General features: G+C 42.9%; 3 protein-coding genes across 5 annotated transcripts in view; 1 reads left to right on the forward strand and 2 right to left on the reverse strand.

The window, feature by feature from the left end:
* The first annotated feature begins 429 nt into the window (after positions 1 to 429).
* LOC115363993 (galactose-3-O-sulfotransferase 4) lies at positions 430 to 3,101 on the forward strand. Of its 2 annotated transcripts, XM_030058379.1 has the most exons (4): positions 430 to 914; positions 1,160 to 1,456; positions 2,094 to 2,190; positions 2,305 to 3,101. In XM_030058379.1, exons 1-4 carry the CDS (start codon positions 796 to 798, stop codon positions 3,001 to 3,003), a joined length of 1,212 nt encoding a protein of 403 aa, XP_029914239.1. In that variant the 5' UTR covers positions 430 to 795; the 3' UTR covers positions 3,004 to 3,101. The 2 variants fall into 2 exon arrangements, with proteins under 2 accessions (XP_029914239.1, XP_029914238.1); XM_030058378.1 differs by having other exon boundaries at positions 2,094 to 3,101.
* Positions 3,102 to 3,241: 140 nt separating this feature from the next.
* atg4db (autophagy related 4D, cysteine peptidase b) lies at positions 3,242 to 9,792 on the reverse strand. 2 transcript variants are annotated; one of them, XM_030058377.1, is made up of 11 exons: positions 9,653 to 9,792; positions 8,705 to 8,955; positions 8,491 to 8,574; positions 8,142 to 8,315; positions 6,986 to 7,289; positions 6,820 to 6,884; positions 5,957 to 6,105; positions 5,201 to 5,279; positions 5,025 to 5,101; positions 4,417 to 4,536; positions 3,242 to 4,165 (listed from the first exon to the last, which is right to left on the reverse strand). In XM_030058377.1, the coding sequence occupies exons 2-11, from the start codon at positions 8,895 to 8,897 to the stop codon at positions 3,995 to 3,997; spliced, it is 1,416 nt and encodes a 471-aa protein (XP_029914237.1). In that variant the 5' UTR covers positions 8,898 to 8,955; positions 9,653 to 9,792; the 3' UTR covers positions 3,242 to 3,994. The 2 variants fall into 2 exon arrangements, with proteins under 2 accessions (XP_029914237.1, XP_029914236.1); XM_030058376.1 differs by having other exon boundaries at positions 5,025 to 5,279.
* Positions 9,793 to 10,022: 230 nt separating this feature from the next.
* Positions 10,023 to 23,743, reverse strand: part of mast1b (microtubule associated serine/threonine kinase 1b) — a 37,004-nt gene continuing 23,283 nt past the window's right edge. The window contains exons 11-26 of the mRNA XM_030058380.1: positions 23,175 to 23,251; positions 22,794 to 23,002; positions 22,040 to 22,178; positions 20,934 to 21,066; positions 19,331 to 19,496; positions 18,999 to 19,100; positions 17,853 to 17,975; positions 17,232 to 17,341; positions 16,551 to 16,711; positions 16,118 to 16,377; positions 15,772 to 15,996; positions 15,424 to 15,653; positions 15,067 to 15,189; positions 14,766 to 14,899; positions 14,426 to 14,613; positions 10,023 to 13,837 (exon numbers count right to left, since the gene is read on the reverse strand). Of these exons, the coding sequence (XP_029914240.1) occupies positions 12,132 to 13,837; positions 14,426 to 14,613; positions 14,766 to 14,899; positions 15,067 to 15,189; positions 15,424 to 15,653; positions 15,772 to 15,996; positions 16,118 to 16,377; positions 16,551 to 16,711; positions 17,232 to 17,341; positions 17,853 to 17,975; positions 18,999 to 19,100; positions 19,331 to 19,496; positions 20,934 to 21,066; positions 22,040 to 22,178; positions 22,794 to 23,002; positions 23,175 to 23,251 (4,086 nt within the window). The 3' untranslated portion in view covers positions 10,023 to 12,131. The remainder of the gene's footprint in view (positions 13,838 to 14,425; positions 14,614 to 14,765; positions 14,900 to 15,066; positions 15,190 to 15,423; positions 15,654 to 15,771; positions 15,997 to 16,117; positions 16,378 to 16,550; positions 16,712 to 17,231; positions 17,342 to 17,852; positions 17,976 to 18,998; positions 19,101 to 19,330; positions 19,497 to 20,933; positions 21,067 to 22,039; positions 22,179 to 22,793; positions 23,003 to 23,174; positions 23,252 to 23,743) is intronic.

A 23,743-nucleotide genomic window follows, 5' to 3' on the forward strand; every position in this document is an offset into this window, starting at 1 on the left:
CATTTTCTATTGTTTATCAAAGAGCTGTTTTTCCCCCTTGCAACAGGCCTCCTCTACCTGTAGTTATTGAGACAACGCATATACAACACACACACACACACACACACACACACACACACACACACACACACACACACACACACACACACACACACACACACACACACAAACAACAACAACAACAACAACACTGGCCAAGAGCCCACCACAGAAATACCAGAAACTGTCTTTTTCCATCAGCATCTTTTGTATATAACTATATCTAAATCTCTATCTAATTGCATGTTCTTTACATTTTTGCGACCATTTTTGGAGACAGAAGTAGATGTAAAATTACTGTCGTAAAAGCCAACTTAAGTAAAAGAAACAAAACTCATTTAAAATATAATAAGAGTAAAAATTACTGTTACTTTTTTGAAAAGAAAACATTGTCACATTTGATCATTTCCTTCTGCCTCTGAAAAGACAAGAGAACAGAGGTCAAACTAGATTCTTTTAAGTGGAAAATATGGACATTACAAAATAAAGTTCACAGAAATACCAAAAACAGTTTCCTTCTATCAGCATTTATTGCATTCCCCTATTGTAAATCTCTGTCTAGTTGTACGTTCTTCACATGTTTACCGCCATTTGGTGTTTGACTGATCCAGCTTAGGGGAGGTAAGGTCTGTCAGTGTCTTTAAGCCCGTCTTTGAGTGTATGTTCACCTTGAGCGTCCCATGTTGAGCTCAGTATGTTGGGAGACAGAAACCCTCCAGAGGACGAAGTCTGGTCAGAGTGGACTGCTCTAGGGAGATGACCTTCCGCTGGCTGGCCACCCAATTTTGGAGGTACCGTATGGCGGTTCTCCTGTTGACCTTGGGGGTTACCTCTCTGCTCATACTCCTAGGTACTCATTCACTGCAGGATTCAAGGTAAGGATCAGACTGTTTCTTCGAGGTTTTTTCCTGTTGTGCACATCTCCACAATCCTCAAAAAGCCTGTAGTCCCATCTTTTTGTCTTTCATATGTGCATCAAACAAACTATCCTCAGCAGACTATAATGTAGAGCAGTGTGATGGCTGCAAATAGCCATTTTTACTCTGACAGACAAAATGCAGAATTGCACAGATTACATTGTGTTAAGGTGATTGCACTGAAATTTTCTTTCTTTTATAAGCTATTATGTCCGGCAGAAAGGGCGGAGTAAAATGCCAACTGAGCGAAGAGAGGGACTGTCTGATGATGCCAGTGAAAGGCCAAATAACAACCCATCCCAAGAACACAGAGGAAGTGACAGTCATGTTAATGGCTATAACATGCAGATGACAAGGAAAATTTCTCCACCTGTTGCTTTTCTCAAAACACACAAAACTGGAAGCAGCACAGTCCAGAATCTGCTGTTCCGCATGGGAGAGAGGGAGGGCGCCACATTTGCCTTCCCTTATTACACCTACCAGTTCAGCTATCCAGATAAGTATGCCAACATGATTATGCTTTCCAAGTCTGCCAGAATGTCTAGGATGTTGTTGCTCTTCATTCATTTAATGAACTGTTGTCTTACACAGTCATGAATCAGTTGTGCAAATGGTACTAAATATATCACTGTAGCAGAAGTATTGTTATCTTGCTGCTCTGCATGAGCAAAAGTGACATTACTGTTGTAAGAATCTAAAAGAAAAGCATCTCATTTAAAATATGCTAAGAGTAAAATTTAGTTTTTTGAAAAGAAGACATTGTTGCATTTGACCGTTTTCCATTTGCTTCTAAACAGACAAGAGGACAGACTAAAAACAACCTAGATTCTTTTAAATCTAAAATATGGAAATTACAAAATCAAGTGCACAAAGTGAAGCCAGATTACTCTTCTTTTCTTTGTTGGTCACTGTGTGAATGGCTTCACAATTGAACAATTTACGCTGGGCAAGTTTCTGATGTTTATTGGTGTTCACAAAATCTGTGCGATGTAATGGATGTGACATAAAACATAATACCTCAGTAAATCACACTTACATAAAAGTAAATGTACTGACCTTAAAAACACTGAAGAGGTATAAGCACACAACATCTCCGTTACAGTAACACAAAGTATCCTGTGTTTTCTCTGGTTCCAGATTCAGGGCAGAGTTTGTGGATGAGTTACCTGATGGTGCCTCTCAGTTCGACATAATTTGCAGCCACATGCGCCTCGACCTGGGACAGCTGAAACAGGTGATGCCACCCAACACCATCTACTTCACCATCCTTCGTGATCCTCTACAGACATTTGAGTCCATTTTCTCTTATTATGCTTCCACTATCCCTGCCTTCACCTTGGCCAAAAAGGCCGCTGAGGCAGCAGAGAACAAATCTGCACTGTCACTCTTCCTGGAGTCCCCAGAGTCATACTGGGATCCCAAGGAGCATGGGAATGGCCTGGGAAAGAACCCCATGAGCTTTGACTTGGGTCTTAACAGCCAGCAGTGGAACTCCTCCTGGCCGGCTGACCTGACTCTGCTGGAGGAGACGTTCCAGCTCGTTATGATCGCAGAGCACTTTGATGAGTCCCTGGTCCTCCTGGGGGCCCTGTTGAAGCTACAGCCTGAGGAACTGGCCTATGTCCGCCTCAATGCTCGCTCAACCCAGGACGTCACCCAGCTGGATGACAAAATTAAGGCCAGGATTCGGTCCTGGAACAACCTGGACGTTGTGCTCTACGACTTCTTCGTCCAGTTGTTCTGGGAGAAAGCAGAGCAGTACGGCCTGAAGAGGCTGAAGATGGAGGTGGCTCGGCTGAGGGCCTCCACAGAGAGGATCAGACAGGGCTGTGTGGCCAGGGAAGGGGTGCCTCCTGGGGAACTGGAAGACCTGGTAAGGCCCTGGCAGACTGACACCGTTACCATCCTGGGATATCAGGTACAAGGGAACCTCACACAGCAGGAACTGGGCTTCTGTGTGCGACTGGTGTTGCCTGAACTTCAGTATCATGCCCATCTATATTTCCAGCAATATGGCCGAGATATGAGGGCTGTGCCTACAGACTAATGTGTGTATAAGCTCAGAATGCAGTACTTACATCTACTAAAGGATACTCTTTTCCTTCTAAGTGGTTGATTTTTTAATAAACAAGTAAACAAATCAAAGACTCTACTAAAGGATACTCTTTTCCTTCTAAGTGGTTGATTTTTTAATAAACAAGTAAACAAATCAAAGACCTATGTTTCATTGCTTTAAAAAGTCTTCATAAAGGAAAGTTATCCAGTTACGAACGACTCCTTATTCCTGCAATCATAAAATATTTATTTTGTTAAACCAACAGAAACAACCCAGCACAAAAGAATGAGTTTTTTGATGCTGTGTCATTTTCCCGCAACAACATATATGCTCCACTGGATTACACTTAAAAACCAGTTCTTCAAGAACATTCACTTACTATATTCATTCAGTGTTTATCATGTGCAAGTCACATGGTCACAGGAATCCAATTTTCTAATCCACTCAAAAAAAAGCACATCCTGTCACGTGACGTCAAACAGTGAGAGCCTCATAATCTCATAGTACAACACTTGCCTGACTCATCTCCAGAAATCTGTTCTTTCTGAAAGTGAGGAGCAACTGCAGTATGATGGGATTTAATAGCCAAACACATACCGGATGCGATGAGATTTTGTGCTAATGCTCTTATACAGTGACAGTTATAAAATCAAACACAATAGAACAGATACAGAAACAAAAACATACTTCATAAACAAATTAAAACCCTTCATTAACTGAGCTACATTCATTGAAACATATCTCCCTCAAACAATAAAAAAATAAAAAAATAAAACTGAGCTCACAATGGCATAAAATAGGTCTAGCATCAGCAGCCTAATGGTGTTTGGACAACTTTATTAAGACCTTCCGTCCCTTGAGGTTATTGCTTGAGGAGGTTAAGGATGTTGTTTGTTCTTGTAATTGTCAGTAGTTTCCACACAGTGCAGGTGTCAGTTATGTGTGATGAGTGATCACTTTATGCCAGATTGTCTCCGTCTGTTCACAACAGAACAAATTCATCCATGCTGTTGTTAGTGTCAGATCTTTTCAATGTGTTGTTCCTCAGAATGCGGGTGATGTTATTGGAGGGTGTGCAGTTTCCCTCCTCCTCTTGACTATGTCCTTCTGCGAATATGAACATGGGGTACTTCTCTGCAGATGTGGACAGAGCCTGGTGAAAAAAAGAGGATGACCAATAAATCAACCACTCCAGGGGGGAATTCTTCCTCTTCCAGATTCATACAGTATTTGTTACTCATTTTGTGTCACTGTGTAAAAAGACTTACAACCACATGGCTGAAACTGCACTAAGTAGGACACACACATCTTGTTCTACTATGGATAGTTTCCAAAGGCTGAACAGGAGCATCCTAACAAGCTGACGCTCCCATGAATAAAAACTCACACAGCTCATACACATACCGCATTAACATCTGAGCACAGTGCCTCAAAGTCCTTTTCGCCTTTGGCATAGAAGCCTATGGTGCAGCTGGGGTCCATGCGAGTGAAAGCCATTTTCCTGGGATATTTACAGTGAAACGACTGCAAGTGGTGTGACAAGGAGATTAAAGAACAAAGAGAGAGAGAGAAAAAACACATAACAACGCCCTATTAAATTCAGAGGAAATAATTCAGATTCCATTTCTTTAATTTCCTCTGGGAACGTGGTCATGCACGAGTTTATGAGTCTATCTGGGGGAGGGGAGGTGGAGGAGGGATTGTTCCACAAATCAGTATTAGAATTTCTCAGATAAGTGTAGAAAAGATTATGCTACATCGTGCTGATAGTAGTTTGAATCCATAAAATAAAGTTTGAATGTTAGGCTAAGGAATACGATTCAGTCATCCCTGATAACTGATAATAATAAACAATTTCAGTTTATACTGTGAAATGCTTTTTCAACTTCTCTGGCCAAACCTGCTTTGTGTAATATCCACTTTGTTCCCACATTGATTATAAGACTGATAACAGCTGTCAAATGAGGAAACAAAACAGAGAGCCAAAAGAGGAACACAGCACTTCCTCTTACCTCCAGGGGAAAGTTCTCCCGTGTGATGTCCACTGTGGGCTGACAGTAGTGAGGGTCCAAGTACAACAGATGGTCATCTATAGCACAGCAGGCCAGAGCAAGAACAAGTGAACAACTGACAACAAGCAGCTGAGCAGAATAATAATGAGGCCACCGGTACAAAGTAGTGCACGTACCTTGGAAGCCAACGAAGAACAAAGAGTGCTTCGGTTTGCCCCCGATGATTCCAATGCAGCATTTTAACGCCAACAATTTCTATGGGAAGAACTGGGGAATGAGTTTTTCTTTGTAATCATATCAGTTATTCTCTACTACAGATGATTTTTCATTTTGGAGAGATGCTTTCAGCCTGAATTTTATATGTGTTAATGAACATACAATAACAGGATTATCCTTTTACCTCTGATATGTTAAAAAATATTAGACTATTTTATTAGAGAAAAAAAGCCTATTTACAAAATGTTATATTCTATTAGATCACGAGGACATTATTTTTTATTTTGAATTGAATCGATTTGAATCGATTAATTCTATTCATTAATTTTAGCAGACTGATTCAGGCAAATCAGCATAATTTATAATAGATGCAATGACTGCACTGTTACACCCCTAAGACAAACAGATTTTTCTTGTTGATGATGAAGTAGTAAGTTGAGGTTATGTAGAGAGACAGTAACACTTTCCGTAACATAGCCAGTCTCTCTCATATGTTATGTAATTGGGATATTTTTCAGTTAATTAAATTACCATGATACTGCACACATTCTGTTGGGTAATCCCTGGATCCACCTCAAAACTCCACATTGATGCCCGCTGCTCTAAAAGCACTCTTTCCTCATAAACTGCTTGGATACAAGGATTGCAAGTAAGAAAGAATGCATGTTACTGGAGTTATACAAGAGACTGTTTGTGTGCACATGACATTAGGATACCTTGACACAAGATATATAAGTGGGATTGAGGTCTTGTCCTCCCAGTCGCACAGGCACCAGGATGATGACAGACTTCCAAGGCTGACTGGTGCCTGTGGGGCCTCCAGGGAGAGGCCGCTCAAACAACCGCTTCACATCCTCCTTGTAGACTGCACACACATGCACACACACACAAGAAAGTGTCATGATAATTAGAATGATTCACCTCAAACATAAAAACCAAACCCAACAATATCTTAGCCCCAGTAGGGAAAGCCTCATATCGGCCTTGTCTTAAAACGTTTAAGTTAATGGGGCCTTGAAAAATAAAATAAAATAATGTGGCAAATACTGGACTTTTGGACCCACGGTGCAATCACTGGATAATGCTGCACAAATGTTTTTAAGAACAATTAAACATTTTGTCATATTTTTGGAGCTGATAAAATTTGCCCGTTAACTGAAGTAGTTTAACTTCAAGTTCAAGTTCAAATTTATTATCATTCAACAACACATGAGTACATAGAAAGTTAAAGAAGGGTGCAGTGTTTCTGGTAGTCTTGTGAACTTAAGTGGAGTTTTGACTGATATGGGAGTGAAGAGATAATGACTGAATTTTCATTTTGTGGTGAACTATTCCTGTAAGACCAAATGTGTCACTCTGCTCGGCTGGTATTGAATCCTGCTGGATATTTCTATTTTGAATCACTACTTTCTTGCTGTCTAAATGCAGAGAATCACTAAGCATTCTCCTTAATAAAATAGAGGAATGGCTGAATGAGTGTTCAACATTGATAGACTACTTTGTTTGCACAGGTGGCAGGGGAAAACGTCTGCCCTCCCAAGTAGAGAGCATATGTACTGATAAAAAGAAACATACTCACCGGTGCAATCTTGTGCAACATACACTGCCAGATTGGGAAGCTCAACTGAAGCTGCCACAGCTTTACTGAAACAAAAAGACATCCACATCACTAAATGTGGATGTTATGTCTTGATAGTGGATGGTTAAGGATGATTGGGCAAGTATTTCATCACCACAACTCTCACCGGAGGATGTGTGCCACGATGGAGGGGCCATACCAGTCCCCTGCCTTCTTCCCTGAGCTTTTCCCCAGCTCCACCAGCTGGTGTACTCCAAAAGGGGTTGAGGGGTGGTCTCCAAACCATGACACCACCCGTCTGTGTGTAAAATCCATGCGTCTGTCCAGGCAGGAACCGAGGCTGAGCTTTCGGCCCCTCTTTTTAGGCCCCTCCACAAAACTCCATCCGCTGCCTGCATCAGCCGGCGGTCGATTCTCTGGGAGATCCATGTCGTCTTTGACCAGGGGCAGACTTGAAGACCAAGTCCAGTCTGAAAGTGATGGAGTGAATTGCAACATCTAGGAAACCTGTTCTATTCTTTTCCACCGTGCGAGTTCTGATTACATTGATATCACAAATTTACAGTTGGTTCAAAATGGGCACTAAATTAGCACCAAGTTTCTTCTTGGTGACAGCCAGTTTGTTTGTTTGTTTGTTTGTTGATTAAGATTCACATGTTCCATATAGCCTGAAATGTGAGAAAAATGTGGTTCATCCATTAACATGTGACGAAAGGGTGGAAGTAAAAAATTAACGGTGATTGAGTAGTGCTTTCATGAAATGTTTTCAGTTCTTGTTTTTTCAACGAACCCTGGGTCACACAAGGTACACTGCATTTGCATCAAGCCTATGCATGCATGTGGAGAGAATGGTTTAGTTCTCCTTATGTGAAATTTCAGTAAAATAACATTACTTCTTGAGTAGAATATTTTGGTAATTTTTCCATTCTCAGTGTTATGTGTAGCTCTCCACAGAATAAACTGGATAATACTGGTCTATTATTTTCTTGGCTCTCCCTTGGCTCAAAATATAGCTTTGGAAGAAAGTTTACATTTACAAATACATAATGGTCCACACCTAGCCATTTAAATAACACTAATCAATTGCCCCACTTTGTCTGGCTCATTTATATATTATACTGTATGCATTTTGAAGGAGCAAATGACTTACACTTATTATTTCTTAATATTATAGCATTATACCAGAATCATGCAGTGAGATCTGATAGTTCCTATGAATTTATTTTTCATCAGTGCCTTTAAGAATGTATGTATGTATGTATGTATGTTCTGCTGAGGCTTATACACAGTTTGTGACATTGCGTGGTGGCTGGACGTTTTACCCGGTGGCATTAGATGCAGGAACAGGCCTTGTGCCAGCAGCATCTGTCCAGTGCGGAGAACACATCCCCAGCCGCTGTCGGTGGTCAGAGAGCAGCCTCCGAGCTTAGTGAAGCCCCGTCTGTACGTCAACCACAGCAGCGATGTAAAGGAGCGACGGAAATGCTCCCTGTCCACTGACACAAACGTATAAAGGGCAACAGTTACAGAGCCTGCATTACAGTTTCCACTCATTTTTGATTTGCATATCTGAACTGATGTTAGAAATTATGCAGGCCTACTGCCAAAATTGAACTGAACTTGAAGAAAAATGAGAAAACTGAAGCATGCTGCATCAAAGGCAGGCCTCACATTGAAGGCTGAGCAGGTAGGAGTGTCCGAGCATAGTCACAGGAGAGCTCTTGTTGAAGTGGGATTTCTGCTTCAAGGACCAGCCTGACACGATAAAAGGAACAGGAACAGTTTACTTTAACAAAACAGAGGAAAAGCAAAATAAGTGGTCCTCATCCACAACAACACAGCGACAATATAAGGCCGTTAAAAAAGTTAGACAAGTAAAACTGACCATATTTGACACTGTTCCATGCTGACACCAATTTGGATTTGAGTTTGCCTCTGTCCTCAGACTCCCGACCATCCCTGCCAACTTCCAAGCCCCGCGGATCAACGGAGTCAGAGGAGAGGTAGAGCCAGTCGTCCATGTGGTCATCCTCAGGGGACTGGCTGTCACAGCGTCCCGAGGAAGAGCTGGGATTCATAACAGCTGGGGATGACCAACGCTGAGTGTGGAGAACTGCTCCTTATCGCCATAGCAACCTACGTAGAAGCAATAAGAGCATGAATGGCATAACCTGAGGATAATGCAATCAAGTTAATCATATGCTCTGTGTCGCAACATGGCTTTGTTTACTAGATCCTGTCGCTGAAATGAAGGGGTCTTAGAGAGTTACCGTTAACCCCTGCACAGTAAGTCAATAATTCTCCATGTCGGCAAGAAAAACCCTGTGACTAGCATCCTGTGACTTCAGGAATTTGAAATATGCCAGTGAAGTGGAGGCTGAAAGGACAAGGCGGCGTCCAATTGCTGCTCATTACGTCTGTTTCCTGTAAACTGTCACCTTATGGGCATGGCTAAGGTTAGGGCCGACAAGCAGCACTTTATTCCTTCCTGGTTGTGTATTACAGTTTTCATGGTTATTCATTCACACAGGCAGGGTGTCCAGTAAGTTTAACATTAATAAAATAACTAGGTGCAACCAGTTAAATACGCCAGTCATTCCTTTTCCTTTCCTTCCTTTTCAAAAAATGTATTGGTTTTGGCCTACTGTGGCAATATTATTAATACAAGTCGATGATAAAAATGTCCATTGCGTTGAATAAGCAGCACTGGTACGTTTTCAGCCCTAGTTATCTGGCTGTTTCCAAACGATAACTTTGACATACACCGTCCATTCTTAGCTAACTTAAGCTCAAGGGACTATGAAAATATTAGCTTGTAAAACTCTTCTTTTACCTGCACTCCGACATGGTTACTCTGTGTCCTTTCATTAAGAGCAAAACGCTGGAGCACTTGTCATAGAAATGCCTGTGTGTTTCGGATGATGTAAAAGTCTGTCTCAGTACCAAATGAATTTACGAAGCCTAGCGTTTCACTTCCTGTTTATAACCCTGGGAACTGCTATCGTTGCTGTGATTGGTCAAGAGTGGACCAATCACCGTTCAGCCTGCAATTTCCCATTGATAAAGGCCTCTGTGCCCTAAAAGCTTGACCACTTTCATCTCCTTTAACTTTGTCTTTTCTCAACAGTAATAAAATATTTGCCTTTCAATCAAGTTGTTTCCCCTCAGAAAAAAAATCAAAGAAAGCAATTGATTTGTCTGCATTTTATTACATTTCTGCACTATACTTTTTTTGCATTAGTTTTTCACAATGGTGGGCGAAGAAACATGTTGCAATGTAATGCACAACAACAAACAGAGATGGTTGCTGTTGTGTTAAAGTCATACATTTGGACAAAAAACAAACAAACAAACAAAAAAACAGACATTACAGTAATATTGCGACTGTCAAGTCAATGGAATGACAAGGGGTAAAACTGCACAAAATAGGACAGCCACAAAGATTTGGTAGATTTCTCATTTTAGATGTAAAATTCAGAAATATCATGAACAAAATTCAGTAGTAAAGCAGAAATTCAACTGCGGATGACATACAAAAACATTTGAATAAATAAAAAAGTGTAATTGACAGACAAATAAAAAGAATAAATAGTAAATAAACGTATTTGACACAAAGTAAAGTGCAGTTTTCTCATATCATCACACACAAGAACACAGGCATTTAACACCTAAACATGGGGTTCTTCTCTGTTAAACACAGCATCATGGATAGAGTGAGCATGTCATGTAAGCTAAGACTGTCGGGGAATTTATTTGACATCGATCTGAACAGGTTAATCAGTGAAGAATGATACAACACCCTTGAAATGTACAAAATGGAAAGATCTGCAGGCAGAAGGTATCTGACTTCTAATCAGGTGAATGCTAATCAGTGATCATTCGTTTTCTATCTCAAGAGCTCTCCTCTGGTGTCATATGCTACCTACCACAAGGTGGCAGTCTAAGCCAAGTCTGAACCTCGTGTCCCCAAAGCGATCAAAAGATGCTCCTAAGAAACCTAACCCTGTGTGTGTGTGTGTGTGTGTGTGTGTGTGTGTGTGTGTGTGTGTGTGTGTAGCCTACTACTCACTGACAAGGGCACTCAGCTCTACTGTAACTGGGCACTGTAGGATTGCATATTATTATAAATATCACTGTAAACAACACATTGTCCCTAAATGAAAACACTGGCACTTTCTTTCACACATTACATTATACAATACTAATTTTGCATACATAAAAGGGAACAAGAGAAAGAGCATTTCTAGCCTACTTTTCTATAGTGCTAGTCTCATTATGGTTCTTTGCACACTTCATCACCTGACCAGACTTACATTAACGCATACAAAGCCTCCTCTACATCTCGACACACCAATGTATTCACTTCATAGCCTAGACTATATAATTGCACATTTCACAAGGTCAACAAAGACAACTTTTAAAAACAAAATCTGTTTGCTTGGCTTATTGCAACCCTCTCCCACATCTACTATCATCTTGTCTTGAGCACAATGTAAACTTAGTAAGTGGGGACACCAAAAAGTGGCATCAAAAGCACATTGCATAGTGTCCCTGTGCAAGTTCCTCTAGTCCATGTCAGTTCTACTGGAATTCAGCCCTTAAACAGATCAGAAACAAAGTAAGTTATCCTCTGTTCTGTCTCTGTCACTGCAAGCATTTTGTATCTTGACCCTGTCTGCAATATGTTAGCAAATGACTGTTTGTTATGTCTATTCACCACATGACAGCTCTTACTGTGCCTAAACCCTTTGAGTGCCCGGATTTTAGGGAAATGTGTGCAGTAGTTTTGCTATCTCAGCTGAACTAAAAGATGGCACTGGAGTTGATCTGAATGGTGATTAACTTGACTGAGTAATGCCCATTCATAACAGAATCCTGCCTGTTCACGTGCAGTAACAGTATGCTTTTTGTGGTCTGTTGAAAAGTTGTTCACAGTGTTCACTACCATTAGGTCTGCTTTTATATTTTTTTTTAACTTCTCTTTAAATATTCTCTTTCATTTTCCATGTACAATGTTGAACATGCATTAAGACATACGCTTCTTTACTATATACAACACATTGTGATGAACAGTACATACGTAGGCCTACAGTACAACACCATGTACACACATTTGCAAACAGTGGCTGATGCATCTTTGTCCACATCTCTTTAGTCTACATGTCAATCTATTTGGTGTTTTTTCAGGCATTTATGTTTCCCCTTCATTCAAGGGCGGAAAGTCTTGTCCATCCCAGATATGTCATTATGATGCTACAGTATTCCTTCAAACATAAAAGGCATGGTATACGAGTCTTTCCTATATTCCTGGATCATGAGTGATGCTTGGAGCTACGTGTGTTTGCCTTATCAGACTGGGATGAGCCAGCGCTCCCCGCGGATGTTGTCTGGGCCCCCCGGCGACCAACTCCAGACGAAGCCTCAGGTTTTGCTGCTGCGCTTCCTCGCTTCTCCTCACTTGCCTTGGGGGAGTCTTTTCCCTTGGCCCCCTCCTGGGATCCCACCTTCATAGGCCCTAGCACAGTTTTGGCCACACTAGTGAGCTGGGTGACAAAGCTGGCCTTGTCCCCTGGGGACACAGGCCGGGACTTGCTTGAGGAAGGGGAGGCTGCATTGGAGGAAGGGGACATGGGGTTCTCCTCCAGGACCTCTAGGTGGGCCCTCTCCTCCTTGGCCCCTCGATAGCTGCTCGATGGGCCTGATACCTTCTCTGCTTTCGATCTGGTGACAGCCGGAACAGGGGCTGCGGATATTGTTGGAGCTTGGGTTTGAGCTTGGGTTGGTACTGGAGGTGCAGGACCTTTGACCTTGGGGGATTCAGTTGCTTTATCGCTGCCATTGGCTCCTCCTTTCACAGTGTTCTCCCCTGTCTCTCCCCTGTCTGTGCCTTTACCTGTCTTGGGCTGTTCTGTAGCTGCTGGCTTCTGTATGGTACTTTTGTCTGTACCTGCAATACCTTTTCCTTTCTCCTCTGGCTTCTCCTGAGCTTTAGCTGCAGGGCCACCATCTGTCTGTGAGCTCTGTTGCTTACTCTCCTGTGGCTGCAGGGCTTTAGATGTGCCTGGAGTGGAGATTTTCTCACTGGGTTTACTCTTAGCCACAGCTGCCTCAGAGCTGGGAGTGCTTGCAGTTGGAGGTTTATCCCCAGGGCCGGGCTTGGTCTCTGTAGAGGATGGAGCCAATACTGGACCAGCCTTTGTCTCCACTGCAGCCACAGCTGTTTTGCTCTTTGGAACCTCAGCAGAGGGCAACGTCTTACCTGCATCAACTGCACTGGTCTTTGATTCAGTTTTAGGAGCTATGCTTTCAGTTTGGGACGCAGCAGGCTGAGATGCTGTGGTATGGGTGTCTTTTTCTCTCCCTGTGAGCAGTGTGTCACGGCTAAGAGGTGATTCCTGCCTTCCAAGCCTCCTCACAGGTTTCAGGCCTCCTATCTCCCCTCCTGTGGGCGGAGAAGGGGAGGATGACGATGAAGGAGAGGGGGGAGCAGGTCCGTTCTCTCCCTCCATCTCCAGCAGACTCTGCAGGCTATGCTCACAGTGGAATGACTCTCTCCTGTAGTCACCATGCGTCACCTCCAGGCTATGCTTACGCATCGACACCCCCCCTGTGAGCGGAGAAGGCGATGATGATGATGAAGATGAGGAGGGCAGGAGGGGCGCTCCTAGCTTCTCAGCTGATTGCACTCGCTGGAGCAGGGGGGATCTGGGTGGCTCGGCACTCTTGGGACGTGGGCGGGCGACAGGGGGCGAGGAGTGGAGCTTGGCAGGGAAAGTCTGGGTGGTGTTGGAGCTCCCTACCGTGTGGCCCGCGAGAGGTGGAGGAGAGGACGTGGTAGGGGAGGGGGTGTGAGCCAAGGGAGACAAGGGAATGTTGCCAGCAGACTTGCAGCGTGCGGAGCGGTACTGGCGGTGAAGCTTGGGCGAAAGGCCGTGCAGGGAGCTGGGCCTCATGTGCTGAGAGGCTGCTGGGGAGTTAGGAGTGCTGGAAGCTGGAGAACTGCTCTGTGAAGAAGTACCTGAGGAAACAAATATGAGTTTTCACTTGCAATATCTTGTCTTGTTGTTGTTTATCACAATAGAATATATTTTTTCTTCCATACTTTTTTTTTTTTTAAAAAGTATAAAAAGTAAGGAGTGTGGAGAGATATAGAGACCAAGCACAGTGTAAAATCTCATTCTTAACAAATCCTTTGGACTCATTCAGTCCAAACCTTTGATTTTCTTTGAACAAGTGGAAGAAAAATCTGTCAGCAGAGTGAAAAAATCTAATTTATTTTCAGTTCAGTTTCACTTGTTTCGGGGGGCACAGCTGAAAGAGCCAGGGGTCACAGGGTCACAGGGGCTCAGTGGTTAGCACTGTTGCCTCACAGCAAGAACGTCCTGGGTTTGATACCGGCCGGCTGGCCAGGATGCTCTCTGTGTGTTCATTTATCAAGAACAAGATTTTAAGACTGAAAGTAAGACTACATGGTTTGTTGACATGATTTTTTGGAGAGAAAATACTGTGCCTAGGCACTTTAAATCAAATGGTTTTACAATAAACAAATCAAACAATGGCAAAAGTATAACATATTAGATATATGTTTTCAGCCTTGTATACTAACCTAGGTAGGGAGATTCGGGGGTGGAGCGGTAACTCTGAGTGGGAGAGCGAGCAGTGAGGCTGTGGGTCGGGGAGCCTGGGAGACTGTCTCCAGATGACAGTGAGCGGTTTAAGGAGGACAGGCTGCGACTGGTGTGGAGCAGGTTGGACTGCTTGGTGATCTTCCTGAACAAGGAGCTGCGCTTCTTACTGAAAGACAACAATACAGATATTAAGAGTTATTATGCTGAGGAGAATGAAGTAGACAGGCCCTAAGTGGAGGCATAACTGGAGGATGGACACTGAAAGTAGAAATTCTGCGTATGTATTTTCAAATATGTGTCATTTTTGCAGTAACCCACTCTTGTCCCTCCTTGTTAACAGCCCTCTTGTTGCGCCGTGCCATCTTGGATTTGTAGCTTGACTTGCGGGCAGGACCCACTTTTATGGAGGTGTTTTCAAAGGGCGTAGTGGTAACTGTCACCTTGTTTCCACTCTGGAGATGAAAAACAATCATGCAGGGATATTATTTATAGCATCATATTAGCAAATTGATCTCAACTATCTTATTGTTAAAGTCTTAAATACGATTTAATGCAAACATTAACATAGGCAGACAAATAAACAGAGAGACCGACAAATTTCCTTTTTCTGTCCTCTCACCTTGAGGATGAGTTCCACCACCTCTGTGTGTACAAGACCATGGACCGACTCCCCGTTCACATGAGTAATGAGGTCACCAGCATTAAGTCCAGCTTCCTGAGCAGGCCCTCCATCCTCAACATGCTGTGATTGGAACAAATTACTGTAAGTCAGATTTAGTCATTATCTGCATGTTTTAGCTCTGATGGGGGTTTGATGTGTCCATAAACTGTCATGAACTGATGATTATGGCCTTCCAAGGACAAACACACTATAACAACAAGCAAGCGGCTAGCACATAAATACCGTTGCACCTTTCATCAGCTTCTCGAATAGAGCCATCAAAATCTGCTCATGACACAAGCTGTGCTCGCTCACCCAGACCATGTGGTGTACGCTGTAGACATCACTGTCGCCCATGTAGACTCTGATGGCTCGGAGGGTGAAGCCGTACTTCTTCCCGGAGCGGTGGATAGTGATGGGAGAGCGCAGCACGCTGACCGTGGGGGAGTAGTCCCTGCTGGGAGAGGAGTCACGGGAGGAGGGGTTGGACGAGATGGAGCGAGGAGACATGGGGCTGGCCAGAGGGGACGTTCCATGCTGTTCAACTGTGGAGAGAGGGATATACAGGAGGTTAAATTACAGAAATCAAACTGAAAAAGTTATTCATATTTTTTACACCATAACAAATGAATCTTGATGAGAAATGCCTAACAGTGTCTTTACCAGCAGGAATGATGACAGACAGAGCAGTGGCAGACGCAGATTTAATAACTTTTGTCCCCGGTCGTGAGCTGCGTTTCTCGCCCTCAGCTGAGAGCTGCTGGTGGCGGACCCTCCGCAGAACCAGGTCATTTGTGGCTCCTCGGGGCCCCTGTGGATCTGGGACCCCCAGAACAGCGGCGCTGCCTGATAGAGGCACTGACGCATCCGCAGGTCTCAACAGCTTGTCTGTGACACGACAGAGACATGAAATAGTAAATGTAACTGACATGTCTTGACATCTATTACCATCAATCCATAATTCAAGCCATATCATAAATTATGCTTCCTCATCCTCTCTTGCTTTTACCTCCAGAAACGAGCCCATTGCCCTCTTTGGGGATGGTTTTCAAATCCCCCTGACTGGAGGTGGTGCCCATTGCTCCCTCCAGTGAAGCCCCCCTGGTCTTGACCTGTGGCTGTCTGGTGGGGACACTAAGCTCAGATTCAACTTCCAGAGGTGAGGCGAAGCGGTGTGTGTCCATGAGGGCAGAGAAGCGCCTGCGGGCTCCAGAGGGAGGACTGGAGTCGCTCTCAGTGAAGGAAGACTCGGAGCAGGATAAGCGCTTCCTGTGTAGCAAAACAGAGGCAAAATTAGAGCCACAGCCAATTGTTTGTCATGAATCAGTCTAAATCAGTCTACCAAATCACTGAACACATCACACTCTTTAATTAAACATTACAATTTCTCATACTGTCACTTCACCATCAGTCAAAACTGTATAAGCCAAGGCCACACTCACAATTCAGGTGATCCTGTCCTCCAGCTCTTGTCCCTAAGCGTGAGGCTGCCCAGGCTTTCTCTTTTGGCCACCCGTTCCTCCCTGGGGACCTTGTGCTCCCACCGAGTCGCAGTGGGAGGTTTATGCTCGAGCTGGGACAGATGCTCCATACTGCTATATACCTATAAGTCATCACAAGGAGATGGGATATATACCTCATGTTTCATGCAAAGAGTACTGAAGACAGAATAGTGACAGGGTGTGTTTGTATGTGAGAACATGTTTGTGTCTTAAACACTAATTGCATGAGGCATAATGCAATTTAATAATGAATAAAGTTCAAATATTCAAATATGGTCAGCAAGGTTGTAACTGAAAGCCTACCTATCAAATACTTTCAAAGGTTTGTCCTACATTTTTTTGTATCATCTACTGGGTTGCCCTATTTGCAAATCCCATACAATCTTTCATTCTACTGGGTCAAATGGGTTTGCATCACTTTTCTCTGATCAAGGTCTGAGTGTATGACAGCAGAAGTCTGGGACGTGGCTGTCCCTGGCAAATACCAGGTGTGCTTGTAACTGTGTGAGTGCACTTCAGAGCATGGCTGACAAAGATCAACAGTGCTAAACAAGCTCTGCCTGACAAGAGATGAATAACAATATTATTGCCATTACTGTTGTTATTACTGTCGAGGCTGACCTTGCTGAATCGAGGGGAGCAGGATGAGAAGCGACGGATCTCCACAGGCTCATCGTCATTGGTATCATCCTCATCATATGAGTGGACATGGTGGTAGCGCTCAGAGCGAGCTGGGCAGGAGAGGGGACAAGATATCATCATTTTAAAATCTGGAAGGACAGGGACAGGAACTCCTTGACCCACAGGGAACCCACGCAGCAGTGCTATGGTCTCCTTACTCCTCATTTTTCTCTCTCTGCTCTCACTCCTCTTTGTTACTGACACCAGCCCAATCTCCGTGACACAAGAGCAATCACTCTGCGCTGAGAGATTAAGCTCCAAAGCTGCAAACGCAGACGGATTTCCTTGTACATGCTGAATTTACACTTTCAAGCCTAAAAATGCAACATAACACCAATTGCTGCCTCCCCACATATCCAGTGAGAATTATGGCAACACAGGAGAGTGAACAGGGGGGGTTGGGAGTAGAGTGGTAATTATCTGGAGACCCTGAGCTGGAAACAGCCTAAAACGTTTTGATGAATATTAATTTTCTAAGCTCACAGAGGGCTGTAGTCTGTGTCCTGAATTCAATTTGGCCAGGGGGTCGAGCATTTCTGGCAGCATCCTCTGTAGACTTACTGTCAAAATAGCTTGTGTCTTCCTCTGACTCTAGGTGAGGGATGAACTCTGCCTTCTGTCTCAGCAGGCTGTTCCAGTCCACCTCTGCAAAGAATGAATGCTGCTTCACTTCAAAAGCACCACCTAGAGGGCACAGGGAGAGAGAGAGAGATGGAGGGGAGAGAGAGAGAGAGAGAGAGAGAGAGAGAGAGAGTGGTAGCCGTAGACAGGAAAAGAGGAAGAATTGTGAGACAAACTGGAGGCTTGTTTACAATACTTATGTAAATCTCTATCTTGTTATTAATTATGCGGCACTGAACAAACACTTTTTTCAGTATTCTTCACTCATCCTATTCCTCAGGGGTAGTGCAGATGTTGTTAATCTTTCCCTGAGGCACACACATACATTTTCTTTTTTGTAAGATTTATTTCGATTTATCAGTATATACATCCACGAAACAAAGACTCCTAACAAAGACTCTTAACAAAACAAAACAAAACACAACAAAAATAGAAAAACATACGAACATACAACATCAATACACATTTCATGTCGCAACAACTTAAATGGAATATATTAACTATAAATAAAGATACACATACCCCTAACAATCCTCTCTATCAGGTACCCTCATTTTTAACTGAACTGAAACTTCAAAAACAATACGATCTGTTAGATTCAGACTACTCAATTCTTATGACCTAGGTGGCATTCTTCCAGAAAAACAACAACAAAACAAAAGAAAAAAAATCCTCAAACCAGGTAAAGCAACATTTTTATGTATTCAGCGTGTGTAATTCTTTTCCCTATATGTCCTCAACTTGATTTAATTTATTCTTTTCGGCGGCTATTGTCTTTTCCATGTTCACACATTTCTTCTTTCCAGTGTGGTAATGTAGGAAGGTATGTGGACTTCCACTGTTTCAGTATCAGTATTTTTGATACCATTCATGAAAAAAGGATAATCCACATAAATATTATTCTCAAACATGCAGTATGTGAGTCACCAAAGGCTCACAGGGCAATGTCAAATGGGAAATGCATGCCTCGAGCAATTGGAGGTTCAGTGCCTTGCTCAAGGGCACTTGGACCTTGAGGCTTGTTACAGTTACAAGACGACCACCTTAACCTCTCTGGTAAATTAGAAACCGCTCAAGCTAACTGACCTGTGCCAAGTCGGACCAGAGGGTTTGTCTGCAGAAGGGTGGAGATCAGATGTTGGGCATCAACAGGGAGAGCCTCGTCTCCGTCCGGCCACACGATGTCATCTACGACACACAGCACAGGTGGGACGAGGATATTAGGACACAGAAAGGAGGTGATAAGAGAAGGTGGAAAATATAAAGCACGAAAAAATTGGTGAAATCAACAGAATGCCACTCAGAGACGGAGAAAAATCAGGTGAAACTGCAATTACAATGCGGCTTTTGTGTCACTAATGAGTGTATAATTTCTTGGTCTAAAGTCACCGGTTCAGTTCTGGCCCTGGAGCCCTCACCTGTGATGACCTGCCCAAACAGCTCCTCTGGAGTGTCTCCAAAGAAAGGCACGCAGCCCACCAGAAACTCATAGAGGATGATGCCCATGGCCCACCAGTCCACTGGCTTCCCATAACCTTGACGAAGAATCACCTCTGGAGCGATGTACTCTGGAGTACCACACACCTGCGTGAAAACAAGAGGCACTTCCATAAAGTTTCTGGAGACTCCTGCCCTAAATGGTTTAGTTGTTCATTAGGACGGATGCTTGCTGACTGCAGGGCGTGACGCCAGACCCTCCGGTGCAAGAGCAGTCTATTAAGGGACCGTACCAGTGATTTTGAACATTTGCATTTCCTACAGCTTGCCCACATTTTACATGCCAACGAACCATTTTGCAAATCATGAAGGCATACTAAAAATTTCACAACATATAATCAAAATCCCTTTTTTCAAATTAGAATTTCAGTGCTGCCGCTTTTAAGAAAACAAATTTATTGCAGTGATGGAAAACCAGTGTGAAGAAATATGAAGTCTCTGAAAGATCATTTTCACATCACAGTGGAATGACTAGACACCAGTGTCTGAATTAAAGGTAGGAAAAATAATACCAATCATTAAGTATATACATTTTATAGATATGCTCAACCTACAAAATCACTGGCATGGTCCCTTAGGAGTCCCTGCCCCAAATACAGCTTTGAGCATTTTTTGCTCGCATAATTAAGATCCTCTAACATATAACATCACTTCTGCAGATTGATTTATTTTGAGGAAATTACATTCTGATGGTTGCTAATGATGATAATTATACTACCTGGCCTGAGAGTTAACTGTAATTCACAATAACACTAATGCTATTCTGGACAAGGTAGGAAGCTATTGAACTGCTATAGCTCCTAATTGGAAGTGATTTCACACAGAGAATGGAAGGCACATGTGCACACCACGTGCACCTTTCCGCCCAACTGAGGAGATCAATGCCAGGATGCCAAGACAAGATGAAAGCCGCGGTGTGGGTTTTCATGTGCAGATGGGTATGCATCGAATGCTGATTTCTGGCCATGATCGTGCCTACCAAAGACGTAATGAGGGTTACATTCAAAGCATGAGCACTCGGATCTTGAGAAAACAAACCTCACTGTAAAGGGAACCGATTATAATGGCTGAGGAAAGCTGACTTATTGTTCTCTCGGCTGTGAATTGTTTCATTTTATCATGCTTTCAATATGCCTGGCACACAATGGAGGAGGATTTGTTTGCATAGAAAAGAAGAAATCAAAGGGCATTTGGTGCATTCAACCTTGCTTGGATCCTGGTATAAAAATACTGTCAGTAACACAGCCAAAAAGAGACATCAATAAACAATGCTGATACTGCATATTTGATGACTGTAATCTTGCCATGCACTTTTAATCACATTAAGGGAGGATATTTTCTGCTATCTTAAAAAGACACATCTTAGACAAATTCATGCCATAAATTATCTATGACAGTAAAATTAAAAGTTTAGCTGGGATTCCTTGTTGGAGATACTTCAAGTGGATTTGTCACAGTGGATCCATGTGTAAAATGCCTCTTTAGTCATTTTAGTCGTTTTAGTCATTTTAGTCAGCATCATACCTGTTTATCTAAGAACTCCCGTGTGTCCTTCTCTATGTGTCCTTCATACAAGTTGGTGGTCAGACTCATCAGACCCATTTTCGACAGGCCGAAGTCTGTCAGCTTGATGTGCCCCATGGAGGTGATCAGGAGGCTGGGAACAGAGGTAGGAATGATTAACGTTACTGGATGATTTTGCAATAAAATCAGAGCATTTCCTTTGTTTCCTTTCTGGGATAAACAGCACAGAACAACACAACATAAAATAAGCTATTTTGTGAACACGCTGAAACAACAAGTAGTAGTAGTAACATCCTGTATGCATCTTGCTCATTGAAATGCAAGATAGCTTCTCTTTATTGTACATTTATGTGCTTCATTTTGAATGCTACATCATGAATATATAATTGTGGTCTTATTAATTCAGGTGGTTGGACTGTACTGTTGCTTCACTTGGATTTTTATATCTGAGAAACTACTCTTGGTATGTTTCCTCCATATCTCTGTAATATTTCATCCCCTACTTCAAACAGATGCCACACTAGATCCACAAGCCTCCTTTTTCATAATGTGCCTAAACCTAATCCTGATTTTGGTACATTCATTTGCATTTCTTATCTGGCTTTTGTTCATTATGCAACCTGGGCATGGAAAAACTGACAGGACAACAATAAATTGGTGGCACTGACCCTGAATAAAGATCTAAAATCTTAAGCATCATACTCAGGAATCTTTCCGGGAACACTATAACTGCCTTTAACAAAGCTCTTTGTGCCCCATGTGAACTGGTCAAATGTATATAATGTGTGCGATATGTGTGATGTGTATCTGCTTTTGAAGTTATTCATGCTGCTGCCTTAGCCAGGACTCTGTTGTAAAAACAACACGTCTCAAGAAAGTTGCTGGTTTCAGAAAAGTAAAACAAAAAAGAAGAAAAATAAATCAACAGTGTATTCTATTTTAAGTCAGTCAGTGCCAGTCCTCAGTGTAATCAGTGCTTATTGGATATATTATATATACAGTCGAGATGCACACTTGAGTCCTTCGCAAATATATTCATGTAAAGCAGTGCAATGTGTGCCAACATTTTGCCAGATGCACAGTTTGCATCGTTTGTCGTTTCTTACTTGTCAGGCTTGAGGTCACGATGAACAATGCCATAGTTGTGAATATATTCCAGCGCCAGGACAGTCTCTGCAAAGTACATGCGAGCCATTTCCACGGGTAGAGCCCCGATGTTCTTCAACAGGGTGGCACAGTCTCCTCCTGCAAAAGAATGAACCATCAACCAACTTGACATTAATAATTACCGTAAATGCCCCTTTGTATCTCTTGTCCCAGTCTATTTAATCTTCCTTTAAGGCTGATTTACAACATATACAATAGAAGTGCATGCTTGGACACGATCCCAGTCAGTGTCTTCAGCTCTGTGGACTATAATAATATTGTTCTTTGCGTCAACCTGTGTAGTGAAGTCAAGGTCATATGCATGTGTCATATACTGTACATTAGTTTGCATTCATGTTTCACTGGGTATGTACAGCAGACTCACCTATCTGGATAACTACTATTGAAATACAAAGGAGCAGAGCAGCTAGTGCAGCTAATGAGCTAGTGATGTTATCCGTCTGGCTCTTAATATTATAGTGCTGGTGTTATTAATTATTTCCATTTTTCAGCTCAATGAGAGGAGAAATGTGCCAAAGCTGACACAACATCTTGGCAGACAAGCAGACATGCAAAATAGCTTTTCAGATGTGGTTCACTGATGATCCAACATTATAGCGTATGAACGGGAGTCTAGAAGCCGCGAGGAGAGTCTACCCTCCTGTAATATCATGACCACCTTGCTTTCATGCATCTACACACAAACACTCTCACCTTCTACATACTCCATCACCATGCAGAGGTGTCGACGGGTTTCGAAGGAGCAAAACATGGAGACGACGAAGGGATTCTCTGCAAATGTGAGGATGTCTCTCTCCACAAAGGCCTGCTGGATTTGGTTCCTCAGGATCAGGTTCTGCTTGTTGATCTTCTTCATGGCAAAACGCTGGCGTGTCTCCAGGTGGCGGACCAGGTACACAGCACTGGTGCACGGGCATACAGACAAACGCACACATTATTCTGATTGTGTGACCTCCGCGTTGCTTGGTAAAACTCCTCTGTGCATACTATAATGCCTGAAATGGAAATTGCTCATTTGCATGTCATTACATCCTCATTAGCTGAGTACGAATGGCCCCTATGTCCTCCACTCACCCATAAGCCCCATTACTGATCAGCTTGATGGTCTGGAAGTCGGCCTCCCCTGGCGGTTTCATTGCTCTGATCTTACCCTGTGGAACGAAAATCACAATGCCATAATTAACTGCAATCCAGTGTAACACAATCCCATCCCCAAACCGACACGGTTGCCGAAAACAAAGCTGGTCCTGCATGTTATGATAACTTAATTTTAGTTATTACTGATGCAATTACTCTGGGGATGCTGGTGCTCTCTTTTTGCTGATGCACATTTAAACAGGGAGGGTCTGTTGAGATTCAAATGTTCTTGGCAGATAACAGTAAAGTTACCGCAGTTCTGTCCTGCTCACCTCACTCTGTTCTTTCTTGTCTACCAAGCTGAATTTTGGCAGCTGGAGACAAATTTAATGGTAGAGGGATGCCTTATTTCAGGCCTAGAGATTTCAAAGAAAGGGATATCCTGTTTTTTTTTTTCCTAGTGCACACACTAATCAACACAAATGGGCTCAATTAGTTGGATGACTGCATTTGTGCCAAGTCGTTAGTGGATGAATCAGTCATTTTCAGTAAAAGCAACAAGGACC

This window comes from Myripristis murdjan, chromosome 8, assembly GCF_902150065.1.
Source record: "Myripristis murdjan chromosome 8, fMyrMur1.1, whole genome shotgun sequence".
NCBI classification, from domain to species: domain Eukaryota; kingdom Metazoa; phylum Chordata; class Actinopteri; order Holocentriformes; family Holocentridae; genus Myripristis; species Myripristis murdjan.